At 42.6% G+C, this 26,385-nt stretch overlaps 1 protein-coding gene and 1 long non-coding RNA gene across 2 annotated transcripts; both read left to right on the top strand.

Moving 5' to 3' along the window:
• Positions 1-2,207: 2,207 nt before the first annotated feature.
• On the top strand, positions 2,208-19,266 carry tmem170b (transmembrane protein 170B). The gene is made up of 3 exons (XM_008302684.1): positions 2,208-2,657; positions 14,227-14,397; positions 17,814-19,266. The coding sequence occupies exons 1-3, from the start codon at positions 2,483-2,485 to the stop codon at positions 17,942-17,944; spliced, it is 477 nt and encodes a 158-aa protein (XP_008300906.1). The 5' UTR covers positions 2,208-2,482; the 3' UTR covers positions 17,945-19,266.
• Positions 19,267-20,384: 1,118 nt separating this feature from the next.
• Positions 20,385-25,467, top strand: LOC103372912 (uncharacterized). The gene is made up of 2 exons (XR_521028.1): positions 20,385-24,413; positions 24,541-25,467. It is a non-coding gene; the product is annotated as an uncharacterized LOC103372912 (long non-coding RNA).
• The last annotated feature ends 918 nt before the right edge of the window (positions 25,468-26,385 follow it).

Genomic DNA, 26,385 nt, shown 5'->3' with positions numbered 1-26,385 from the left:
AATTTTTTGACAGTGAAGATAATCGTTAGCTGCAGCCATGTTTACGAGCATTCAGTGGAGTGTATTCAGTTTGTGAATGCTGTAAAAACAACTCAGCAGTCCTGTCTGAGCTTTCTGCTGCATCACAGTGCAAAGATGATATAAACCTGCAAAAACCTGATGAAGAAAAATAAAATAACATAAAACAGAAATGATGGATGATATCATTTGCCGGACATTTAGGAAAATATAATTCAAAATCTGTCATACTTCAAACTGATCCGCGAGGTGTTCAATGTACAGAACACTGTTTTCATCCTGTAACAACATCGCTCTGTGTTTCCTGTTACTCCCTCCTGATCCAGCGACCTATTAAATCTGTTCACCCTCTTTGCATTTAGAGAAAAAAAAAACCCAGAGACTCCAGAGAAGTCAAATGTCAGACGTTTCCTCGCCCTCATACCTCTGAACTGGGACAGTTCTTCTTAAAATACTGCGATCCTCAGAGAAATGTGCCAGAACATTCAGCGTCTACGTAACAGCCAGGTTCCCTCCCTGTACCAGACTATTACTGTTTTAATTTGACTTTGTGATGCTGCTCGAGTGCGAAGACGACGTGACAGAGTTTCACACTATTTAAAACGTCTTTCATCTGCCAGCAGGTTCTGAATCCCTCTGAGGCTCAAGTTTTCTCTATATTTTAGTCCATCCGAGTTTAAACTTGAATCTGGCACTGAAGCAAAAAGCATGTAGATGTTTAATGTTTCATGTAGTTAGAAGACATTTCTAGACAATAGACATACTCATTAGATTTTGGACTACAGTATCTGACAGAGTAATCCGGCCAGTCGCCCTCTGTGGTGGTGAAGTTTGAGGTCTTTCAGAATTCTGCAGCTTCATATTAAACATCCAAAGAAAAAGACTAGTCAGTGTTTGTAGAACAGAATTGGGCCACTGATTATTAACAGTAAAAGAACATTTTAGTTCAATCTCAAACTATTTAGAATATGTGTCGTTTTATATTTGTATCAGTCTGATTTTAAAAGTTTGGATTTAAGACATTATTTCTGTTTATTGTATTTTTATTCCCACTGCTCCGTATTCCTTTGTTCACATCCATCCCATCATATTATTTATGATGATATCAGATGTTTTGGGGGTGAGGCAGCAGCAGCCAATCAGAGCTCCTGCATCTGTCCGTCCTCACAGGCACCGCCCTGGCAGGAGCTGACACTTTTTTTTTTTTTTTTTAAATGTAGATTTAAAAGAAAAAATGAATCAAATATATATAAAATGTATAACAATAACAACAACAACAACAACAACAACAATAATAATAATAATAATAATAATAATAATGTATACAGTCAGTCCTGATTGGTTGAGTTCCATCTACAAATTAATAAATAAAAATAATGAATTAATACAATAATAAACATGTACAAGAATATTTTCTTAATAAAAAATAATAAAATACCTGCAAATACATTAATAGAATAATAAATAAATATTACATAAAACAATAATAAAAAAAAACTTTTGTTAAAAAAGTGTGTTCAAAAAAAGAAAAAAAGGTTTGTTGGGCCTTCCTGTATATTTTATGATTGAAATTTTAGTCAAAAATTTCAGGTTAATCTCTATAATTCTTAACGTCTCAGCATTGTGTTGTAGCCAGGTAAAGTAATATTTTATATACTTTTTGTATATTACTGATCTGAAGCCGAACATTTAAACTTATTAAGCTCATTTATATCGCCATTACATACATTTTTAATTAAGATTTATTTTTATTAATTGTATCAAAAATGAAACAAACATTCACAAATGTTATATATTATATAATATACTGAATTACCTATAAGTTAATGAACAAATAACAACAATAATAATAATAATATTAACGTGTCCGCCTGCAAATTAGCTGTTAGCTAACCGCTAGCTAGCTTGTGTGTCGCCTAGCAACCACTTAGTTTATCTGGTTACGCTATTAAGTCTTTTTACACTAGTCAGCAGATTAAACGTGTTATTTTAGTTTGTTATATTACAGATAATCGTGTTTTAATGATTAATATTTAATTTAAAGCCACACTCAGCCGTGATTATGTTGCTACGTAACAGTTTTTTTCCTCTTCGAGCCTCTGCGCACATTTTCTGCGCACACGCTGTTGTGCGCATCATCTTTTGTTCCCATTCATAAAGCGGCTGCGGCGGCTGATGTCTCCGGTAACCGGGAGCCTCTCACGGAGGACTGCGGGCCCTTTAAGGGTTATGTAGCGGGGCAGCCGATATAGGACGAGCCGACCGTCCGCCTGCCCGCCTGCGTCCCGCTGCCTCCATCATGGCCTCCACACCGCCGCCACCGACACCACCCAGCATGCAGCGACCAGCCAGCGGCCCTTCCCTTCCCGGAGCGGAGACGGACGTCAAGCCGAAGCAGAGGCACCGGTAGAGGCGAGCCGCGCCGGGGAGAGCCGCCTCACATCCCGCCCCCCCGGTCTGCTCCATGCCTCCGTCTAAAGCCAAGAACAGCGATTCGACACAGAGGGGCGCGAACCCGGGCGGCGGCGGCGGCGGCGGCGGCGGAACCATGACCACGGACAGGGATTACTCCGTTAATCTGTCGGTGCAGCAAGTGCTGAGCCTTTGGGTGCAGGGCACGACGCTGCAGCACTTCACAGGTAGGCAAGGTGCAGCACGCTGCTCGCTGCCGTTTAACGGCCATTTTACCGTTAAGTGCACCGGTGATGGGAGAGGCTGGGGCTGACAGCAGGGAGGGACCGCGGGCATCTGGGGCTGCCCTGCCCGCACACCGGGCTGCTGCCGCCGGCCGGGCCACAGCCTCGGAGCCGCCAGATGCTGCTCCTCCCTGCTTCAGGCTCCGGGCAGGTGGAGCAGCCTCCTCTGGGGGTTCTGGATCAGAACCCGTCCTGTTCTTGATGCACTTGTGCTTCAACGCTGGTGGTATCAACTCTGTGAACTCAGCAGTTTGTGGGTGTGTTTGCTCCTCTCACATTTTTCACTGCAACATAAACCAGGACTAGAACTAGGAAGAACCCAAACGGGTCTGTTCTGCAACATGGCACAGCTCTGATGCCACACATCATAGAAACTGAGAAAAAGTTTAATTTCTTTGATTCATTTTGGCCTTAAACTTAAGAAAATGTGTGACCAGTACTGGAACAATCCACAGTAGCTGTACAGCCTGTAGATATTTAACTATGTCCATTCCTACGTCCTCCACAAACATCATGTTCTGCTCATCAGCAGTAGGAAGATGTCACCATGCTGAATGCATCTCCTCTGTTCACTGCTCCTGAACCATGCTGAGTTTTATTTCATTGGTCCAATAGGCTTTATTTTCTGCTCTGTGTGAACACGACCTGCAGTTCAGCAGAAATGTCCCAGAATTCTTCTCATGTGATTCTGGATTGCAGCCGAGTCGATCGTAGCTTCATGGTGGTGCAGAATTTTTCATTTTTTGTACAAAGCGGCTGCAGCAGATTGTATATTTTTGTCAAATTTTTAAATGCGGCATGTAGAATAAAGCGATTCTGATGACATTTAGTGAGTTTAAGGTTAGATTTGCATGCTCGAAGTGTCTAGTTCTGATGAATGGTGCCACTTTTTGCAATTTTTTGAAAGATAGCATTGGGTACGAAATTAAATTTGGCTCAGTTAAATCAGTTTAATGTTTTGCATTTCTTGCTTTTGCCGACAACTGATTGCACTAACATGTCTTTCTAACTTGCCGGTGTTTTAGAGACTTAATAAGCTGCAGATGTGCTGCTGAAGTGTCACTTGTTGATGCAGCAGATTGGGCTTCATTTAGCAATTATGTGCTGAGAGCCAACAAAAGGAAAATGCCAGCAAGCAGATTTTCTGTTTTTTCACGTTGACATGATGAACAAACACAGATTCAGGTGACCCTTGTGCACATTTCATATTTTAAGCAGCTTTAAGGAACCTGCAGAGACGAGTTCTCATGAGTGTGAGCATTTTATCTTTTCCTCTGCAGGCGGGCTGAACTTCCGCAGCAAGAATTTGACGTAACAAAATTTCTGGTTGACAACTATTCTGAACTTCATCACTTTTAAATGTATGAAAATGTGGATTTTAGAGGCACGAATGGGGAGAATGTGTCAAGAAACAGCAGGATTGTTCTGTTGTGTAAACAGAAGATTATAGACGTTCTTAAGTTCCTGCAGAGCGAGAGTGAAGCAGAACCGGACATGCGGTCGCAGCCGACTTGGCACAGACTCCTCTGAAGCATCCTGTGTTGAGAAAGACATGAAGCCGGAGCGAGAAAGAGGCAGTTAATGATGCTGACCCAGCAGGAAGCCGCATGTAGAAGTTAGTGGAAGCCGAGCTGCAGCGGCGGCGAGGAGGAGGAGGAGGAGGCGAAGCTCTGCAGAACGAGCTGCACGAAAACTGCCACCTGATCCTCCGTCGAGCCCTCGGTTCAGCAGCCAGGTGAAAAACGACCTCCTGAGACACGAGATAAGGTCAGAGGCAGAACGTGGAGCCAAACACCGCCGACGCTCATATAAACCTTTAAGATGCACCAACCCCTCTGGCCTTTCTTTGAACCTCCAGGGAGTCGCTGAAACAAATGGGCTTCCTGTTTATGAGATGTGTGTTGCAACAGTTTTACTTCAGCAAACCTGAAATAGAACAAATTTAAATATGAGTGCGTGCTGCAGTGCACTGGTGAACAAACTGACTTTATATTGCTCAGTTTATGTTTGAGACATTTTGAATTGGCTGTGCAGACTAATTCTGATATTTATTCATGTCTCAGTGTGTTTGTTTTAGTTGTTCTGATGGTGAGATATCCGTCTCTAAGCTTCGTGGCACCACCCAAGAAATTTATCAGAAGCATGTGTTTGTGGAAATAGTAACAGGATAACACACACAGAGCTCATTAAGAAGAGTTTACGGTTTGGCCCAATAATAACTCAGTCCAGGTACTCTGGCCCAAGTTTGGTTGCATAAACTGAACCAAGTTTGTATCTCAGCAAGAGACGTACTGATGGAGTTTTCTTGCCCCCAGTCAGTCCTGCAACGCACTAGGAAAAAGATTCTGCCTCCAGTCTGTTCCTTAATGTTCTGTAGAGGGTCAGAAACCTTGTTGTAAAGCTCCAGTAGAACCCTGTCTACATGTGGTGTTAGAGGGTCAGATGTTCTGAGGCTCCAATAGGTGGAGAAAACCTGTATTCTCTCCATTATGTCAGTAAATGTACCGTAGACCAGCTGCAGTACCTGGTTGTTCCACCAGGTGGAGCCTCTTCCTGTTTAATCCTGTAGAGCCCAGAGGAGGCGTCACTCAGACTACAGCTCATGGTGGCAGCAGAGAGCATTGTGGGAGTTTAGCAGCAACGGCAGCATGACAGAGACTCTGAGGAGGTTCATGACCTCCGACCAGAGCTGATGTCATTGACATTAAACACAGCATCAGTACAGTAAATGTCCTTAATGCTCAATTTGTGTTATCATTGAAGTGATTAGTGATGGATAATCCTGCCGATTATTGATAAAGTAAGTATTCTAAATTTGCATCCCCAGCATCCTGATGCAAACTGTCCTCTCCCTTCAGGACACCAGACGTAAACAAAGAACCAGGCTCAGTTTCGGGTCGATACCGACCTTAAAAAAATGCCTGAATCGTCCCTGATCCTGACCTTTGAGGTCAGGTCAGGATTTCTCTAATGTTGTCCAAATGTGAGTCACCACACATGGTCCATAGTCGGTTCAACACTGTTGGACTTAACAACTGACAGTTTAAATGCAGTTCAGATTCAGGTGTATCATGCTAACAGATGTAGCCTCATGCTAAGAGATGTAGCTTCATGCTAAGAGATGTAGCTTCATGCTAACAGACGTAGCCTCATGCTAACAGATGTGGCTTCATGCTAACAGATGTAGCCTCATGCTAACAGATGTAGCATCATGCTGCTAGCTGGAGATGTAGAGGTTCCACAGAGGCCTCAGATTATTTTTTACTCCCAACCTCTTGTATACAGAAGTTGATGTCTAAAAGTGTCGGAGTTTCCCTTTAAATGAACGTGCAACAGCTCGCCTTGTGTTGGAAGAAGCTCCCAGATGATATGATTCTCTTTAGCTGTATCATGTGATGTTTCACATTTATCTCAGTGATGATAAATATCCAAATATTCATCTACAAAGTTAATGTAAAACCTCAAATATTTCTGCTGCATGTTTCAGCTGTTTATCTGCATGAATCACAGTCTGATCGGATGGATGACTGGTTGTTGGATTGATTGTTCTGTAGCTGTTTTGAGTTTAAAGCTGCGCTAATCAGTTGTTTTATAATAACAGTGTTGTGTTTAACACATTTCTTAAGTCATACGGAGTGTTTAATGTCTCTCAGCTCACTGTTTGGGGCGTACATGCAGCAACTTTGCTATTTTTTTTGCTCTTTGAGAGCCTGTTTTCCAGTAAAACCTAAAGAGCTCAGGTGAAGCTGCTGTACGCTTCATTAGCAGCACCAAAATGCACAAATTTAGCAGCTAGCTGGTGATCATTTAGCAGTTAGAGAGCATTTATTGTTCCCTCTGGAGTTGAAATTTGAGACCTAAACAGCTAAAAAAACACTGTGGATGTTGGATTAATGTGTCTTTATTAGTTGATAATATATCAGTGTTTGCTGCTGCTCCCTTTGGGGCCACAAACGTCTATTAATTCAGGCTTTAATTCAGTAAATTCAGTTCATGGTCTGAACTGGAAGCAGCTTCACCAGGATCCTCTTTGCAGTGTTCGCGGTGAGACAAAGTCACAGCAGCAGCATCTGTATCGCCTCCCGCCGGGACGAATCCATCATTCTTCCTCCTGAGAGGTGAACTTAACAGCCTGCAGAGCTTCTGCAGCTTCCTCGCGTTCACTCTGCAGCCGCCCTCGTGCCAAAACTCCGATCTCTTATCAGCCACCAAAAACACGACGGCCGACTTTATTCTGATTCTGGGATTCTGTTGACAGTGGAGCTGTGAAGCTGCCGTGCTGACAAAGAGCTCGGCCGGCGGTGGAGGATTAGCAGAAGTTAATGCAGCTCCGGCTGTGTTTTGGCCTCGTGTCTGTGGACATGACACAGCACTTCACTGAGCTCGTCTCTCAGCCTGTAGATGCTGTTTGGAGCCCGACCACCTGCACCGTCGTCCCCTCAAATCAAATGTGAGCTTCGCCTTCCAGCATCTGCTAAACCACAAAGAATGAGCTGCCAGGAGGAATTTCTATCAGGCGGAGTAAATCAGGAGCCACTGAAACGGCTCGACCTTCCAGTTCTGTCTGTAGATGCTCATTTAGAACTTGATCACATTACACGAAGCCTGTGATTCATCCAGAAGCACTTCTTTAACTAAAGCATTAAGCGTTGGTCAGAGCAGCAGTGGAGCAGGTGACTGATTTATCCTCCACACAGATTTTACTGACATTTGGTTCTCAGCAGGTGTCAGATCCGACTGTTTGAGCTCAGCAATGGAGCAGCAACGCAACGATTCAGAGGCTTTAAGCTGCTTTAAAATACCAATAACGCATTGCAAACATGGTCTGGTGCACCTGGGAGTATCTTATCAGCAAAAAATATAGTTAACGTATGTGCTGACATCTGTGAAAGGAGAATTTCCACTTGTGAGATCAATCGAGTGGAAAAGTAAAGGCCTAATTTATTTTTATAAATTATATGAAGTAACATTTCAGAAGACGGAGAAAAAAGACCAGAGACGCAAAAGTGGAAAAATTAGTTAAACCCGGTAAAAGATTTTAAAAATATATAAATATAACACCTTTGGATGCAGATAAAAGAATGAAAAAATAATAAAAACACCAGAAATGCACGTCAGATTAAGGGGAAAAACAAGTACTATAAATAAAAATTAAAAATAAAAACACAAAACCATACAAACAAGAGTAATAATGATAATAATAATAGGAAGTAAATAAGAAAATAAAAAAGGGTAGATGAGAATACAATAGACAAAGTCACGTAAAAGGAAGTCTAAAAAAATGGGTTTTAAGAAGTTCTTTTAAAGGAGATATATATATATATATTAAATACATTTCGTCTCCATTGTTCTCATTTAGCTTCAGTCGGTTGTTTCTTGAAACCATCTGATTCAGCAAAATTTAAGTGATTCATACGAGCAAAAAAGAAATCATGAATAATAATAATATATATAAAGTTACTACAGAATATGTAAAATGAATAATAATAATCAGGCTTAAGTTGTGTTGTAGCTCAAGAAAGAGCTGTCAGGAAGTTTAATTCAGCAAATCCTTCTTTATTTTAGTCCAATAATTCAGAGCATTTTAAAGGCTGCAGAGTCACTGTGACCGAGACAATTAACACAAGTGGACAATAAAACGTGTTTCCTACAGAAAAGAGACGAATGAATGTGAAGCAGTGATAAAACCAGCTGTAGATGTTGTAAATGAAATAACTTTATGGCTTCACGTTTTTCCTCAATGAGTCATTTTAAATAAAAACGTTTAAAGCAGGATGAAGATTTCATGAAGCGTAACACTGGAGCTGTTGTTCTTTCATCCACAGAAGTGTAATCATGCAATAAGGTCAATATTGGAGTGAGTCCTGCCTGTTTTTATTGTGTCGTCAGTCAGCTGAGCTTCAGGAAGCAGATTCACGCTTGATGCTTCGCTTCTCTGCTAACTTTGATGTAAACTCTTTGGTTGTGTTTGTCCTCTAACAGGTGAAACCAGGTACAACTTCATTTAAAGGTCCCTCCAGTGGCTGTTTGTTTCATTTACAGTCAAACTAATCTGATAGAAGTTCCCACCTGACGCCCTCACCATCAGCTGAATGAACTTTAGTTCATTTCATGAAACCGAGCAGAGTTCACGTTCATACTGTGAATATTTCCAGAGTTAAAAGGCCCTTGAAGTGACTTTCACACTTGTTCATTTCATCATTTTTGAGCCTCGTAGCTTCATAAGTCAACGGGAAGATGTGCCTTCATTAGAAAACAGAGTGAATCCTGTCTATAGGTGATCAGCTGGTGTGTTCTGGAGGTCCAACGGTCCTTCCATCGTCTAGAACCGGCTCTGATCAACCACCATCACACATGCTGATATGAGCCTGGAAAGTTTACCCAGAATGCACTTTGTAAAGTTTCCTCTGGTGAACGATCAGAACCCAGAACCACATCCAGGGTACCAATCAGAGCTCCAGACTCACTTTTGGAGCACCAGTGCGACCAGCGCTCTTATTCGCTCTCACCTCCCACCTCGTCACGGGCAAAACAAGTTGAACATCTGCTCATCGATGGACGCTACAGTTTACAGATGTTCCCTGAACGCCCCACAGTGCTGGCTGTGCTGCTGGTGGCTGCAGCTGGTGGCTGCGGTGCTCAGACAGGCGTGTCACCGGAACACACTGAAAAGAGTTCAACTGGGCCGTTCTAGGGTCAGATTAGTCCCAGATGAAACAGAGTGACTTTATTCTACAGCGTGGAGCGGACCGACATGTTCAGCTCGTAGAAAACAGTGAATGCAGGAGCGCTGCACGTGTCATGAGAAGAACGCAACAATCCACCCAAAGTTCTAAAAGTTAGAGAACCACTGTGGTGAGCTGAGCAGCTGGTCACAGTGACACCAGAACAGCTGATCATCAGGCACTGGTACCAATGGGACTGGTTGACATTTAAACTCTCACACTCTGGAACAAATAGTTTAAATGTCTGAAGCCCTGGTTTGAGCTTTTGTTGTTTTTTTTTCCTAGTCTTTGTTGTTTTATGTCTTTTTTTTTTTGTCGTGGTTGTGTTGTTTGTGTTGTTTTGTGTCTAATGTTTATTTTTTTGTCTCTCTTTTGTTTCCGTTTTGCTTTTATCATCGTTTTGGTGTCTTGTTTTTTTTGTAGTTTTGTGTCTTTATTTAACTTTGCGTCTCCTTCACAAAGCTTTCTGTCCTTTCTGTTGCTCTGAGTCCCGTTTGTGGCGGTTTGACTCATTTCTGAACAAAAATCCGCTGCAGTCTTTATATTGTGACACCTGGATGGATGTAAAATTGATCAGTCATGTGATTATCTGCTGTACTGATGAAGTTCTGAGGCTCAGAAATGATGGAAAATGATCAATCTGGACCCTCCTCTGTGGACTTTGAGGGCCTGGAACTCTAATATACTAAAGCTACTGTGGATAAAGAATCAGCGACTCTGATTTCTGTTTATTTTAATTGACTCTTGTGGTAATTTCTTTGCTGCCACTTTTCCAACATTTTCTGCGGTTTGTTTTCTGCAGGATGTGACCTTAGAGTTGCATCGGCTCTTTCAGGATCCTCCTCCTGTCCTCGTCTTCTGCATTAAAGGTGACCGGATCATCCTCTGAGAACCTCGACGGGTCTCTGGATGTGAAGCCTCTCTGTTAGCGTCCCTCCGTCTCCTCCGTCCCGTCGCGGTCGTCTCCTCCGAGATGCTCTGACAGCAGTGGACACCCTGCACTGTGATCTAACTGTGTTCAGTCATGCGGGACAAAGAGCTGTTGTCTTCCTGTGCCGTCACTCGTCTCTCCGCTCGGCTCCACCATCACTAAGTAGAAGCTGGGCCGGCCGGGTGAGCTGCCTCTGGGCTCCGGCTCTGAGAAACGCATCAGTGACGAGTTCGAGGCGTTTACACCAGCGACAGCGTCACGTTTCCTCCTTACATCCCACCGTCCAAACACAGCAGGCCCCAAACGTTTCCCAGGCCTCGGATCGCCGCTTCTTCCTCCGTCGCTCTTTTCTTTCTGCGGCGATCTCGAGGCCAGCTGGCTTCACGAGGCTCCGACGGTGCCAGAGGTTCAAAGAAAGGCCCCTTCGCTGGCAGAGTGCGACCGGGCCGGAGCTCTTTACACAAGAGGGATTCTCGGCATAATTTCTAGTGGAGTCGCTCATTGAGGCAGCAGGCTGGACTCCGCAGGGGGCAGGATGTGTTTTCTCACAGATAGCTATTGTGTTTGGAGGAAACTAATTAGATCATTTGCTGGGAATTAAGCAAATTCAGCATTTTTAGTTTTGTCGGAGCATCTTATTAAAAGCTGTGATGACTAATCTCATCTCTCCAGAGGCAGAAAGTGCAGCCGAAGACGCTCTGTTTCAGACCAGCGTTTCCATTCAGTGCCTCGCTCGTCTGAAACTTCTCCCCAAGCGGTTTCCTACGTCTCACCTCGGGTCCGTCATCACGCTCGGCTGCCCCGGTTCTGTAGATTGAAATCCTCCTTCAGCTCCGCTTGTACGTCCTGATGTGGAGCCGCAGCGCGTCATCGAATCAAATCTGGAAAATGCGACAAGAAATCAACCTGCAGGCGACGAGGCAGGAGAGCTTCACTCCTTTATGTCTCAACAGTCACGTCAGAACATCTGAACTCGTCTGTCTCGTCCTTCAGCGTCACTCAGTGTCAGCGTGTCTTTGTCTAAAGCAGCTGCAGTGAACTGAAGAACATCTGACCGATTGTTCAGCCGACACTGGTTGTGTGTAGATCAGCCACAGTTCACTCTACCTGCTGCCTTATTGCACTAAATGCATCAATCATAAAAAAGCTGCAGCATTTCAAGTCATTTGAACCTGTTTGTTTTCTATAAACCTGCCACTCGATGTTAATTCTGTCATTTAGTTCAACCTTTTGCTGAACGTGACCCTTTTAAGGTGAAATATTCTGCATCCATCTGAGCTGTGAACAGTTTTATCAGAGAGTGAATTCCTCCTCACAACTCTCTTTGGAGGGATTTTTTTTTTAGAGGTTGGAAGCTTTCTGACATTTCTCAAAACAATGAAGTTCAGAGAAAAGTCTGCCAAGAAATATAACCGGATATCTCTGAACTTTGTTCCTCGCAGGGTGGCGGGACTTTGCCAATAAATAATAATAAAAAAAGAAAATGTCATCACAGTTTCCAAGACTGAGGTGGCATCGGTCAGAGTGGTTGTGTCCAGCTGGCAGCCGAAAACCAGAACGGATTCAGCTTTAGATCGTATAAAATAAACTAAATCAACCGTTTTAGGGCGTTCCTGTGTGATGAACAACTCAAAAATTAATTCGGTTTTCTGTTGATTAATATTAAAATTCTTATTTAACAGCAGAATTTGCATTCTTTATATAAGCAGCACACAGTTTGGAAATACTGTTTTACATGTAAAAGTTCTGTATTGAAGACGTGCTGCTGTGAAAGTTCTCAGAAAGGATCCATCAGTGTATTATTTAAACTATAATATCAGAATAATGCTGCAGGAGGAGACGCTTGAGACTGATCCAAGAGTTTCATTTATTTCTGACTTTAATCTGAAACGGTGTCGTAAACTAAAAATATAGTTTCAGTAAATATAACGGTAAAATCTTAATGTGTAAATCAACCAATAGCTCCATTAGTAGAGTATATACAGTCGTCCTCAGATGTGTTCATAGCCTCCATGATAGAAGGAAAACACAGCTGTTACTGAAACAAACTGAAATTGACAAAATTAATTATAATATTACTTAACAACTTGTGCACCTGTTGACAGGTGTTCTGGACCACTGCTAATCAGCAAAGGCCTCTCATTGGTCCACCACAGTTTTTAATTTTTTTTTTAAAATTATTCTTTTCACCCACAATTCAAAAGCAACGTCTTATTTCACTAAATTATAATTTAACAAATTTTTATTTGTTTTTACTTTTTCCAGTTTGTAGTTATTTCAGTGACTGTTGTGAATTTTGGCTTTTCTTTAATGGACGGGGATGAATACATCTGAGGACGACTGTACTTATACTTTTGGTTAATTGTTTTTTGCCTCCTTGGTCTGTCTTTAACACAGTGGCTCTTAGCAGAAGTTGCCACAGAAGTCTTTGTCATGGTGTCCGTTTATTTAAACCCACAATGCAACGACTGCAACCCCAGCAATGAACTAAAATATGATGTTTATTTCATTCTTTTTGTAATGTGCGAACTGGTTGTAGGGATGCAACACATTTCTTAGCCGATAACTAGCAGCTGTATCAATTAATAACTGATGAATAATCAACCCAAATGAGCTCCAGTGGCGTCGATGACGCTGTCTCAGCCCACCTTCACTCAGCTGGTGGGCTTTTGGCCTCTCAGAAGTCTTTGTCGTGGCGCCCGCTGCTAGGTAGACTTAGTTAACAGCATGTGTTTGCAGTAGAGGAGGTACAGCAGGTATAGTGCTCTTGTTTTTTCTTCATAACTCTTTTTTGATCAGATAACAAAACAGGAGCTATCTTTTCTAGTCACTTACAAAAAGGACAGTTTAATAAACTTCTACAACCATAACTCATTTGTTAGAAAAGTATTATTTCGGTGCACTAAATCTTTAAAGCTTTAAGTTGCACACTTAGATGAATATTCAATCAGTAGGTGGTCCTAAAACTGTGGTCCTGAAGCTGCAGCTTCTTGTGGTTGCTATAGTCTTAAACGATTAGTGGTTCCACCTGGTGGCAGGACAGGGTACTGCAGTGACACTAAAATACGTGAAGCGTGTAATATGTTGGAAATAAATATTAAATGACTCGGATTAGGGGCAACAAAAAAGAATGACCAGGACATCACAGCCTCTTCATGGTATTAATATCGTTTACACTGTTTATACTATTCACAATATTTATGCTGTTTATTCTGCTCGTTCCAGATGTAGATCATCTGTTTTCCATTGTGTCTATATGATCATACATACGTGTGTTTATAGCCCTGTGTCCATACGTTTCATTCTGTTTATACTGTAACATGATGTAAATAATGCACTTCACTGCTGCATCTGCACTTCTGGTCGGATGCTAAACTGCATTATGTTGTCTTGACAAATTAAGTCTAATCTAGTCCTCTGGTCTCTGCAGTATTAACCCCCCTATTACCTTCAAATTGTATGATATTACCTTTCAATTTGACCTCAGCAATTTAAACATCCATTAAATATAATAATTGAAATTGTTACCCAAGTTTATGTGTAAATAGCCCTTTAAATAAAACTGAAATTCTGTCAGTGAGTTATTTAGAGATGCTAAACTGTCAGATAATAGAGGGTGAAACAGTGAGAGGCTCCACCTGGTGGGACAACCAGGTACTGCAGCTGATCTACGATGCTTAAAGTGTGTGTTATGTAGGAAAATGGTACCAGACAGGCAGATATTAACTCTGGGTGCAAAAAACAAAACAATGAGTTGTGTGATCTATTCCTGACTCGATGCCGTGTCCAGCCCCATGCTTCCTGTTGTCATGCTGTTTTTCTGACGCCCCGCCCTGTTTCTGCCTTGCCCCGTCAGAGATGTGGTACTGGGTGTTCCTGTGGTGTCTCTTCTCGTCGCTCTTCGTCCACGGGGCGGTCGGCCTGCTCATGCTGGTGATGCTGCAGCGCCACAAGCGAGGCCGCCTCATCACGCTGGTGCTGGTCAGCGTGGGCTTCCTGGCCTCCCTGTCCGGAGGCGTCATCACCAGTGAGTCCTGTCGTCCCACTCTGGTTGTCTGCTGCTGTTTGGGTGTTTTTTTTCTTTGTTTTTTTTTCCAGAGAGGCTGAAGACGACGAGAGCGGACGGATCTGTGTGTTAACGCAGACAGACAGGCTAATCTGCTGCTTTGTTTACCTCCAGTTCCTGCAGCTCGGGGAGCCTCAGTGGTTTCTGTCTGCCGCCGACTACATCCAATATCACAGTATATGTGTGTGTTCTGTGAGGGGGAGTGTTTAAGGCCTTTATTTGATAGTAGAGCTGGAGAGTCTGGATGTGAAGTGCAGTAAAGTCTGATTATCCAGCAAAAGATAAACACAGAATATCGATTTTGAATTTAGCAATAAAACAGCGCAGGTAGAAAATGACGAAGGCTCAGGTTCAACATGATGCAGCACGTCTGAGCCCGGCTTTACTTTTTATTATTATTTTATCTTGACTGCAGCGTGTGAAAGTGTTTACAGAAAGGTCCTGGTATTTGGAATCATTTTATTTTGTGATATTAAATCTGCTCCATTTGTTTAAGTGTTTGAACCTCGAGCAGTTTCTGGGCTTTTTTCTTCTTCTTCTCTTTCTTCTTCTTGTTCTTCTTCTTGTTCTTCTTGTTCTTGTTCTTCTTCTTCTTCTTCTTAAAACATTTTATTTTATTGCAGAATCTGGTTCAAATGGTTTATTGTTTTGAAGAACAACTAAATGAGACAATTAGAAGTGATTCTGATGAAATCTCTTAAATTTTAAAGCTTAGATTTGGTTAATTTTCCTGATAGAACGCCGTCAGCTTTTATGATAATACTTTTATTTCCTGTGTCATTTGAAAATGTGGTCAGTTTATTTTTGAAGAAGCTGATATCTTCCACTGAGATAAAAGGTTAATATTTTAAATGTTTCCTCATGTGGTAAACGATCCGTCAGATGTTTTAAATCTATCACACAATAAACACTGAACTGAGGCCGAAAACTTTAAAAAGCAAATCACAGAATTTGTTTAAAAAAAAATCACAAATATTTTTCTCAAAGCATTCATCCCTTAACATACACAGATGTTAAACGACCGTGCATTGGACGATAAAATTGTAATCGTCATCCAAATAACCGAAGCAACTAAAAGCCTTGAAATGTAAACTCTTTAATTTTTTAATTAAAAAATGGTGCAAACAACAACATGATACAGTTTCTATAAAAAATATTGTTAATACACTTAGTCGTGGTCAATTTAATTTGGCTTTTTGACCAGAATTTACAAAAAAAGACTTTAATGTCAAGATTTCCTGCAAAGTAAAGTTATTACCACTAATGTCAGGTCTCTACTGAGCAGCTCTGTGTCAGCCTTTAGTCTTTTCTGTCTCAATCTTTATTTTTCTTTCTCCCTCGCAGCTGCAGCGGATAGCATTTCATTGTGTCTTTATTTACTTCTGCTCACCGAACCACAGTTTGATCAGCGAGCGTGTAAATAAACCTGAACCTCTGGTATCGTAGTTCAGCAGCTCTCCCAGAATAGAAAACTCTTCATTATTAATGCGCAGTAATCAGTCAGCGCACTGTTGACTGTCTCCACCGGCGCTGGGCTCAAAGTCAGAGCGTGTTTGCAGAGAGAAAAGGCAGCAAACTCAGCTGAGCGGACGTGAAGGAAAGGTCAGAGGAGGAAATGTCAGCCGCTAAAGCCCAGAAATACTCTGTTTCCCTTTTCTGTACATTATCTGTGGTCGGATTTGATTCGAGGCGGCGATGTAAGCAGAGAAACGTGTGCTGGATTAGCTGAGCGTGTAAACACAGATCGATACTGACAAGAACTTAAAGGCAACGTGGTTCTCAGGCAGCTTCTAGAAGCGTTTTTTTTTGTCCTCGGTGAAGTTCTGGACGTTAACTCTCGATCAGAAGCGACACTGAATCTGGGGACGCCACTACATCTCACCTGGTGGAGCTGGCGTCCCGTGTGTGGAGCTACAGGCCCAGACACGGCGGTCGTGGGTTCGACTCCCGCTCATGGCTCTTTGCTGCTGGTTCTTCTCCCCCCACTTTCCTGTCTTTCTCTCTGTCCTATCAAAAACAAAAGGCCGAAATAAATATATTTTAGAAAGAAAAGAAATGATACAGAATCTGAAAAAAGTCATTTAGAAATCTGCCAAAAAGAGAAACTGTTTGCAGTTTCCAGATTATGTAAAAAAACGTCTGCATTAACCTGCAAAAACAAGAAGCCGTGATTCACTACAAACAGTCACATGACAAACATTCAGAGGCTTTGAACTGCCGGCAGCGTTTCCACAGAGGAGACGAGTTGGAAGCACATTAATAAACAGTAAAATATCTACAGTAGGTAGAGTCGCCATTTTATTCCAGTGTTGCTAACATCTGTGGACATTTAGAAAACTGTTGGACATGTTAAATTTGTAAAGTAAATACTGTAAATTCCGGACTATTGAGGCACCTGAATATAAGCTCCACCCACTGACTCTAAACAGAAAACCAGGTGTGTACATATCCAGGCTGCTCTGGTCTCTAAGCTGCAGGTGTCCACGTTGGAACATGAGATATTTACACAGAAAGATGTTTTAACTTTTAATTAAATACGTACCGTAGATGCTTTTTTTCTGACCACTTCCTGTAACACGGCTGGTTAAGGAAATAAAACTCCAGCAGCTACCAGGAAAAGTCACTGATGGCTATCTTCATCTTCCTCCTGCACTAAAACCACTAAAGTCGTCTTCTTCAGTGTCTTCAGGAGCTGAACAGCCTCAGAAACGCAGAACAACAGCTTTTATTACTGATGCGTCAGACTGTCAATTATTCTAATAAAAGTTTTAAATCCTTCAAGAATAAAATCAGTTTAGTGTTTTTATACCAGTTTGTTTATTAGACTCAAGAGGTTAGTTGTCATATGAAGAAAAAAACAAAACTGTACAATGAAAATCCTCCTTTACAAAAGAAACAGACAAACTAAAGCTATTCTAAATGAATAAGCACCTGAGTGGTTATAAGGTGCACCGTGCATTACCATGAACCTTGGTTTGGATAAAGGGGTTATAAGGTGCATATGATGGCGGTAAACAGTTTTACAGTCGTAGACGTTCAAGGTAGCAGCAGTGGTTGAATAATATGTGATCTGGAAGTTTTTCTGACTGATCAACTGTCGACAAACAAACAAATGAAACTGAAATCTGTAAATCAGCGAGAGTGTGTTTTAAACGTCATAGTGTTGAGTCAGCGTCTGAACCAATCAGCTGCGAGCACCAGGCGTCTCCCATCTGAGCAGCAGCAGCAACATCTGGATCTCACTGTGTTGTTTTTACCATCAGAGCAAGTCTGGATCTAAACTCCTCTCCAATGAGCCTAATAGATGGAAATTGAAATAATGATGCTGTGTTCCAGGGTTCTCTGTGTTTTAACGCCGCTGATGTGTTCCCCTTCAGGTGCGGCAGTGGCGGGAGTTTACCGCGTTGCAGGGAAGGACATGGCGCCGCTGGAGGCGCTGGTGTTCGGCGTCGGTCAGACCACCCTCTCCGTGGTCATCTCCTTCTCACGCATCCTGGCAACCCTGTGAAGAAACCCGACGCGAGGGCAGAGCGAGCGAATCGAGCCGACCACAGACTTAAAGCCGGCTTCGGCGGAGCGGGACGAGGCAGAAACGCTCCGGACCTTTGGGGCTGGATGCAGGACGGAGCGCCCCCCAGTGTCTCTGCACCGCTACTGCCACAATCACAGCTCGGCGGGAACCTGGAGGCCGGTCCAGGCTCAGCTGCTGGACTTGAAAGCCATTTTTCTGTCTCCAGAGTTCCATCAGTTCTTCGTGCCAAAAGCCTTCTCCGGGACACCCAGACGCCTTCGTGGCCATTTGTGACTCCTGAAGGCTTCTGTTGGAGAAAGAAATCTATTTTTTAAACAGTGACGACACGTAATCATGAACAAAGCCGACGGTGTTTAGGGAGCGTTCATCAGCAGAAACACCAGTATTAACTATCACCTCCTTCCTTCTCCCCAAGACAGCTTCAGAAGCTGCAGCATCAAACTCAAGAGCAAGAAGAAGCTTTGGAAGTTTGCACTTTGTAAATGTTGGCGAAATCAGTGGAGGGGGAGGAGAAAACCAGCAGCAGTGCTACGTCTGCTTTGTCCTGATGAAATATTGATTTATTGTGTGCCAACAACGAACTTAAGGGAAAAGTTTGGGTGATCTGCTCGGTCGCTTTCTCTCAGAGAGTTCCAGCTGCAGTAGGCAGAAATCAGCAGAAAGAAAGGAATCCAGAAACATGCAGCCCCGTTTCTCTCACCTCACCAGACACGTAGGACTTCAAAGATAGTGGAGCTAAAAGTCAGCATTCACAGTGTTTTCACCCAGATTCAAACCCAACGGCTCCCCGTTCTTACTTTGGACCTTGTTGTTATTTATGTTGTGGAGGTTTTGATCAATATCTGGTCCGATCAAGGCTTTTTTTTTTTTAATCTTCTCAGCATGAACCTATTCTTTGTTTACATCTGCTGTCAAACAAGTAAAAGGAGAGCACGAATCGTAGACGGACCATAGGGACGCAAATTTAAACGGTTTCTCAAAACTATAATCTACAGCGTTATTAACCGACAATAATCAATAACACAAGTTGAACACACTGTAGCCGTGTGCTGATGTTGCTGTTACAGTCAGCGTGCATGGGATGTCGGATTTCTTACGTACGCTACAGGCCAAAAGTTTGGAAGCAACTTCAAGTTTCTGTTCACGGTGGGATGTGTTTACTGCATGATCAGACTTTCACTGGTGAGCACCGTTGTCCTCCGTTTACCTCCAGGTGTACACTGATGTTACCACAATAAACACTTTTTTAGTTTTAGGGTTGAGAAGATTTGCAAGAGTCACAACTTCAGTGCAAAAGTTAAAAAAAATAATCACATTATTCACTTTAGCTCTTTGGCTTTTGAGCGTTTATGTACAAAAATCCCAACAGATCTCCACAGTGTCCATGTCTGTGACCAACGACCACAGAAATGAAAGAAACAGCTGAGCAAAGAAACAAGAGTCCAGATTTGTATATTGAGGAAAGAAGGACTCACTGAAAGGGAAACTGCAAAACGCCTCATGGTGTCCAACAAAGGAGTTCACAAGGTTTGGAAGAAAGAGGGTTACTACAAAAGCAGAGGATCAACATATCGCTGTCAGCAGTAAGAGAGATCGGCGGGAAAACAGCTCCACAAATCAGGAAGAAGTCAACATGACAAGGTCAAACCCATAAAAACAACAACAAGAGTTTGTCCAAATAACAAGAAAAACGGAGGATCTATGGTGACTGGAAACAAGTTCTCTGGACCGACAAAAGCAAGTTTGAACTTGAGTCGATGTTCACAGATGAACTGGTGAACATCTTAAAGACGCCATAAGGCATGGAGGTGGTAGCACCATGGTGTGGGGATGACCTGCAGGTGATTCAGTAGATTTGTCTGAAGAAGCAACAGCATCATGCAGTTCCATCTGGACTAAAACTTGTAGCTCGAAAGTTTGTTTTGCTGCAACATTGTGACCCTAAGCGTCCTTCCCAGTTCTGTCAGGGCTACCTAGACAAAAAAGAAGGTGTTCTTCAAAAGATGGTTTGGCCCTCGAAGTCTCCAGACCTCTCTAATGGAGCTTCTGTGGGACGAATTGGATCCGTCAGAAAAGTGCGTCCCACTAATCAGCAGTCTCTCACTGATCAACTTAAAGCTTGGAATGAAAAGTATTTGTTGCAAAGTTTACCAGTGAACCTCTGACTTTTCTTATCCACGGTTGACCTTGCTTCCAAACGTTTGGCCTGTAATATATAAACGCTGTCCTCGTTAATCCCAGTTTAAAACATGTGACTTCTAATCGGAGGTCATGAACCTCCTCAGAGTCTCTGTCATGGTCCCATTGCTGCTAAACTCCCACAATGCTCTCTGCTGCCACCATGAGCTGTAGTCTGAGTGAGGCCTCCTCTGGTCGCTACAGGATTAAACAGGAAGAGGCTCCACCTGGTGGAACAACCAGGTACTACAGCTGGTCTACGATAGATCTGCTGACATCATGTAGAGAAAACAGGTTTTCTCCATCTGTTGGAGCCTCAGAACATCCTATAATTCTAACAGAGTTCTACTGGAGCTTTACAACAAGGTTCCACTGACAGAACATGACGGAACAGACTGGAGGCAGAAATGCAGTTTTTTCTTAATGCATTGCAGAAATATTCAGGTGTCAAGCAAATAGATCTGAATTGATTTTAATAACATCAATGTACTTGAAGTGTGTATTATGAAGGAAAATGCCAGATATGGGATTGGACTAAATATTAGATAAGTTGGGTCAGGATGTAACTAGCGATACAGTCACTCCTGTTCTGGGTGGAAATACCTGTGATTCACTAAAATCTCACATCACATTTTGTAAAGCCTGAAAACTGAGCCAAGATGAAACGCAGACGTCTAGTTTCCAGTCATATCACTTGAATTACAAAATGTTGAAGGGTTTGTGTGAAACTTTTGCCCGATGAAGCCAAAAGAACGTCCTGCCTACTGCAGCTTCAAATGAAATGACCTCTCTGATGTCTGTGCTGTGAATATGAAGCCAGGAGATGCTTAGCTTAGCTTAGCTTAGCTTAGCTTAGCTTAGCTTAGCTTAGCATGAAGACTGGTAACAGGGTGAAGAAACTAACCTGGTTCTGTCCAGAAGGTTAAAACAATCTACTCAGCAGCCCGTCTGAAGCTGTGACTGTAGAGACACACTGCTGATGTTGGACTAGTGTTGTGTGGTCAGTCTGGTTTTGTTTGTTTCCCGTTTACAGAACCCAGCCTGTGTTCACACACACCACATGATTATTTTTTTTGCAGTGCAAACTCAGAACAGAAAGCTAGCAGACCATGAAATCACCAAATCTGACACTAAAGCCCCTTTCAGAACCGAACTCCTTCCCATTAATCTGACAGCATCTGGACGTGTCGGCTTCATGTCTGAATGAACATCCTGCTAACTCTGGTGAAAAGTCGCAGCAGCAGCGAGTCGCTCTTCACTTTGAACACGACACAAGTCTGATCAGTCGCATTAGCAGATGGACGGTCACTAACGAGGTGTGCTTTGTGTAAAGCAGCATCAGACAGCAGCAGGATGAATGTGAGCGACTCAAAGACGAGGTTCAGTGAATCTACACACAACAATTAACTCTTTACCTCTTGCTAGTTACTTGGACAGTTTATTATGCATTATTGTGTTTTATACATCACTGGATGCTGCGTCCTGTCATACGTATCTGATAAATATTGTCTGTCACTGTGGCATCCGAATGACAGACGACTGTCATTTAAACAGACTGATGGAGCAGCAGCGCTACGTACTCATGTCTGAAAAGGACGAACATGCATCAAATCACAGTTTTTACCTTTAATCTGTGTCAAAACTGATCGTTTGCAGTATTTCTAAGCATCAAGCAGACACAGAAACCTGGTTAAAAGTATTGTTCTTATACTCTGAATTAAACAAACGAGGTATGAATCACAGAGAGTCTGGTATGCAGAGCCACGCTAGCTGTTTCCATCTGTTTCCAGTCTTTATGCTAAGCTAAGCTAACCGTCTCCTGGATTCATGTTCACAGACATCAGTCACTTTCTGCAACAAAGCGAGTCAGCAGTTTGTCCAATGATTCCTCTGAATCAGACGGAGGAAGCTCTCAGTGGTGTAGGTTTGCTTCGAGCAGGTTTCATTCAGGATCAGATTCCTCGTTGTCGTTTTGCTGCTGATGTTTCCGGACACTCTGGTGTTTCTGTGAGTCCTGAAAGTGCAGATTTTCAGTCATAACGCTGGAGCGGAGCCTCCCTGTGGAAAGCCATCCAACCCTCCTGCCAGGAGAAGGTCACGCATTCTGCTGCTCAAATTTTTTTCTACGGCTCCCTCTCCTTCATTGTTTTCTTTATTAACCCGTGTTCCTTAAGTTTAACTTTGCACGTTGCACTGACTTTAATCTGCCTTGTTTTAGCACAGCGTGTGACGGTTCTGCTCTGCCGTGACCCAGTCCTGTAAACAGTCATCAGACACTGACGGACTCTGATAACGTCGTCGTGGAAGAACAAACTGTGAGAAGAATGTGCTTGGAGCTACTGTATCTGACTTGTTCACTGGAACATTTGAAGTTTCCATTACTTGGTCCTTGATTCTTCCCAAACCTGAACCGAGGAGTTTTGTTGAAATGCCAAAGTTTCACTCACATTCTAGCTTTATTCACTTTTCTCATTTAATTGTGGTTTTATTCAGTTTTAGGAACATTTTGCACTTTGGTATCCAGACATTTGATATGAATTTGACTAAAATAATAACACGTTTGTGTCATTTAGCGTGTGTGTTTTGGGGGTTTGGTGGCTCTAAAGGTAAATTATGTAATTGACACGGCTCACCTTCGGTACCAGCTCAGCACACAGGAGGGCGCTGTTGCACTGAGCTGAAGTGGCAGCAGGAGCCTGGAAGATGATTGTGGGTTTAGAAATGTTGAACATTTGACACAAAAAACAAAAACAGAAACAGTTCTTTTTGTTGTGGAATGATTATGTGGAAGCCGAGGAGTCGCCTGCACGTCGTCTGCACCTCCTGCTTGAATGTTTCAGTTAAATCTTCAGGGACCAAACGTGAGTCGCTGCCGATGACTCACCTGCTGTCAAGGCAGTGAAATCTCTGTGAAGCTGTTTGTGGGGCAGTTTCTGCATGTTTGTGTGTCCGTGTGACTCATAGGAGACGTGAGCGCTGTTGTTGTTGTTGTTGTTGTTGTTGCTGCTGCTCGTGTCGGTCTGTGCGGTTGTGCATGTGAGTAGTGTAACAGGATCTTCATTTTATTGTCGGGGAGGCGGTTCTGCAGGGCGGCAGAACGGGCGAGGACCTAATAGGAGGCGACAGCAGCTCACTGAGCGACGGGTTACAGATTGTGTGGTTTTTTTTGTGGACAAAAGTGCAAGAAGTCCAAGTTGTCAGATCATCCAGAGCTGTGTTTACTTCACCAGGCTGAACATTTACCAGCTACAACTGATGTCTTGTGGAAAATTCCCAGTTAAAGAACATTTCAGGTGTTTGTCATCACAGCTGCAGGTATCCAGACGTCACATTGTTAAAGTCTGACTAGTTATAATTCAAGATATCCTTAACCTCAACTGGAGCTGAAGGGTTTGGGGGAAATATCTATTTACAGTGTTTTGTGACCATTTTTTGTGGGATTTGAGTTCAGAATTTAGTATTTAATAGATTGAAACACTGCTGGAGGGACGTGACTGTAAAATATCGACACGACACTTTAAACTCTGAGTCCGATGCTACAAAATGCCAGATGAACCACAGAGTAAACAGACACCTTGAAGTTTCTGTCAGTTTGAATAGAACAAAATATAATTACAGCATTAATTTTAATCATTTACACACTTTGTACATCTTAAATTGCAGCCTTTGTGATTTTTGTGTGTTCAGCCCCAAACTACAGTTTTAAGACATCCTCATTGCCCTTTTTTTTATAGAGATATTTAAATAACTAACGTTGGGAATGTCTTGAACTGGACTTCTGCTCAGTCAGAATGTAACTTCAGACGACTTGAATCAGAGTTCAGACTCTGTGAACAGACAGATGAGCTGTTTTATCTCCATGTCAGAGCAGCCTGAGGACAAAGTTCTACCAAATTTAGATGATAAATCGCCGACGAACGAAGCTCTCGTTCTCCTCCTTTAACCACCACGGCAGCCAGCGTTACTTCTGCCAACGCTGTTTAAATGCTTTGCTGGACCGACATCCAGTGGGCAGCTTCGCATAAGAAGCTTCATCACATCAGTTCAGACGAGTCGTGTAATGTTTGAGGTACCTGCAGCTGTTGTGATTCGTTCAAACTGAATTAAAGACGTCTGTAACTGGTTTTCGATAGTCAGGATGACGGAGAAATCAGTAACTGTAACGCCAGTCAGCCTCAGCTGGTAAATGTTGGATTACTATAGCGTGAAGCTGTCAGGTGTCTGATGTGCGGCGTCTGCAGATGTTATTCTGACCAGTTCAAACTGGGTGACAGAGATCTCTAACTGTGCTTCTGACTGGTCAGAATAATGTTTGTATTTCTCCTGACAGCTATTAAATGTTAAAACGGTGTTCAGCTGATGGATTGTAAGTGTCTGATAATCATCCTGATGAGTTACAGATCTGTCTACCAGTCAGGTTGGTGTTCCTCCTGATGGTCAACCTCAGCGGTTAAATGTTAAAATGATGTTAAACTGTCTGAGGACAGATGTCAGGACTGCATTATAAGAGTCTGAATAGTGGCGTCTGCAGATATTATCACTGATACATCTACTTGTGGTCTGGACTCGTCAGATTAGTGTTCTGATCTGACTGGTCATTGGGGATGTCTTCAGTGATTTCTGACAGTCAGCCTCAGATGTTTTGGTGTGAAGCTGTCTGGGGACGTCAGGACTACATTGTAAGTGTCTGATGGTGGCGTCTGAGACGTCTCTACCTGTGGTTTTGATATCTGGGAGTCCTGACTAGTCATTGATGATATCTGTAGTGATTCCCGACAGTCAGGCTGTTAAATGTTTAAACCTCTCACCACACAAACCAACCAGCGGCCGGATGATGTTTTGACAGCTGAAGTCTTCACGCCCAGCACCACCATCAGTCATGATGTTTTTTTTTCCGCTCCAGGTTCTGTGATTCAGCCGCCGTCAGTGTTTATGAGGAGACACCCAGCAACTAATAATCCCCTGTAGACTTTTAAAAATGCCATCACGCTGCAGCTCAGTAATCCGGCCTCTTTCACGGGGCTTAAGACTGACGCTGCCCCCTCAGCCTACTGTCGTCCAAATGCCACAGATTCCCCCCCGGACTCGTACTGTATTCCCCGCTGTGCAGATAATGTGTGAATGGACTATACGGACAATCCAACAAGAGACAATGATGTACAAAACCCAAAGTGGCACTTGTAGATAATGTACGATATGTTCTTTTTTAATTTTGTACCAGCCAAGCCGCTGATATTTATAACTATTGCCTATTTATGTACAAACTGTTCTCCTGTAAATACTCAGCAGTCGGTTGAAATAAAACTCTTTTGCAGTATAAATGCTCAGAAGTGTTGTTTCCAGTCTGTGTGAATCTGATTTATCGTCCAGCTACAGCGGCGGCGGCTCGATTCTGGCTCTGTGGAGGAATCTGAAAGGCCTCGTCTGCATCCTTTTCCCCTTGATGCTCTTAAAAATCATTCTCCTTTTGGTTTTATGGCTTCTCTGCTGCTGTTCTTCTTCACCTATTTGCTATCTTTACCATTAAATGCTCACCTGCTTTTGACTGGTTGAACTGTTTTCAGATATTTTTTTGGAAAACATTGTGTGAACTCTGAAATCTGTCCTGTGGTGTAGAATCTATAAAAGTAGTAATGAGGGTCATTTAATCAGTGTAAAGGTGAGGAAAGCTGCAGATTTTTATCTGTTAAATGGAAATTATTTATTTACAGATGCCAGATGTTGATTTTAGAGCTTCTATCTCATTTTCTTTATGTGTGTCTGTGCACCTTTAATGACTATATTCACTACAGTTCTGTATTAATGCTCTATTTTAGCCACTGGGGGGCAGCAGAAACACAATGTGAAAGCAACACAGATCATTTTATTTACACGCCCAGCAGCTAGGGAGCAAAATCCTCCCTCCTCTTCTCAGCCATTATCAGAAAACATTCACCTGTTCAGCAGAACCACTTGGACTGTTTTAGATTTTATTTTTGTGTGTGTGTTGTATGAGCTCTTTAAAAGACGTCTGCCTTGTTGTGTAGATTCATTCAGATCTTTAAATTCAGTAACAACAGATGTTTAATCAGCGTAAAAGTGAGAAGGAAGACTGTTGAGAGACGATTGATTTAAAGTTAAAGCCTGGTGTTGCTTTTGCATACTTTTATGGACCTTAACTGATCGCATTGATTTATGTTTTTGTATTGAAACTCCATTTTATCCACTAGGGGGCAACAGAAACACAATGTGAACACTGC

Source organism: Stegastes partitus, unplaced genomic scaffold (assembly GCF_000690725.1).
Source record: "Stegastes partitus isolate 25-593 unplaced genomic scaffold, Stegastes_partitus-1.0.2 Scaffold1857, whole genome shotgun sequence".
Classification (NCBI taxonomy): Eukaryota; Metazoa; Chordata; class Actinopteri; family Pomacentridae; genus Stegastes; species Stegastes partitus.
Note: the sequence above shows the minus strand (reverse complement) of the source record. Positions and strands in the feature narration are given on the sequence as shown.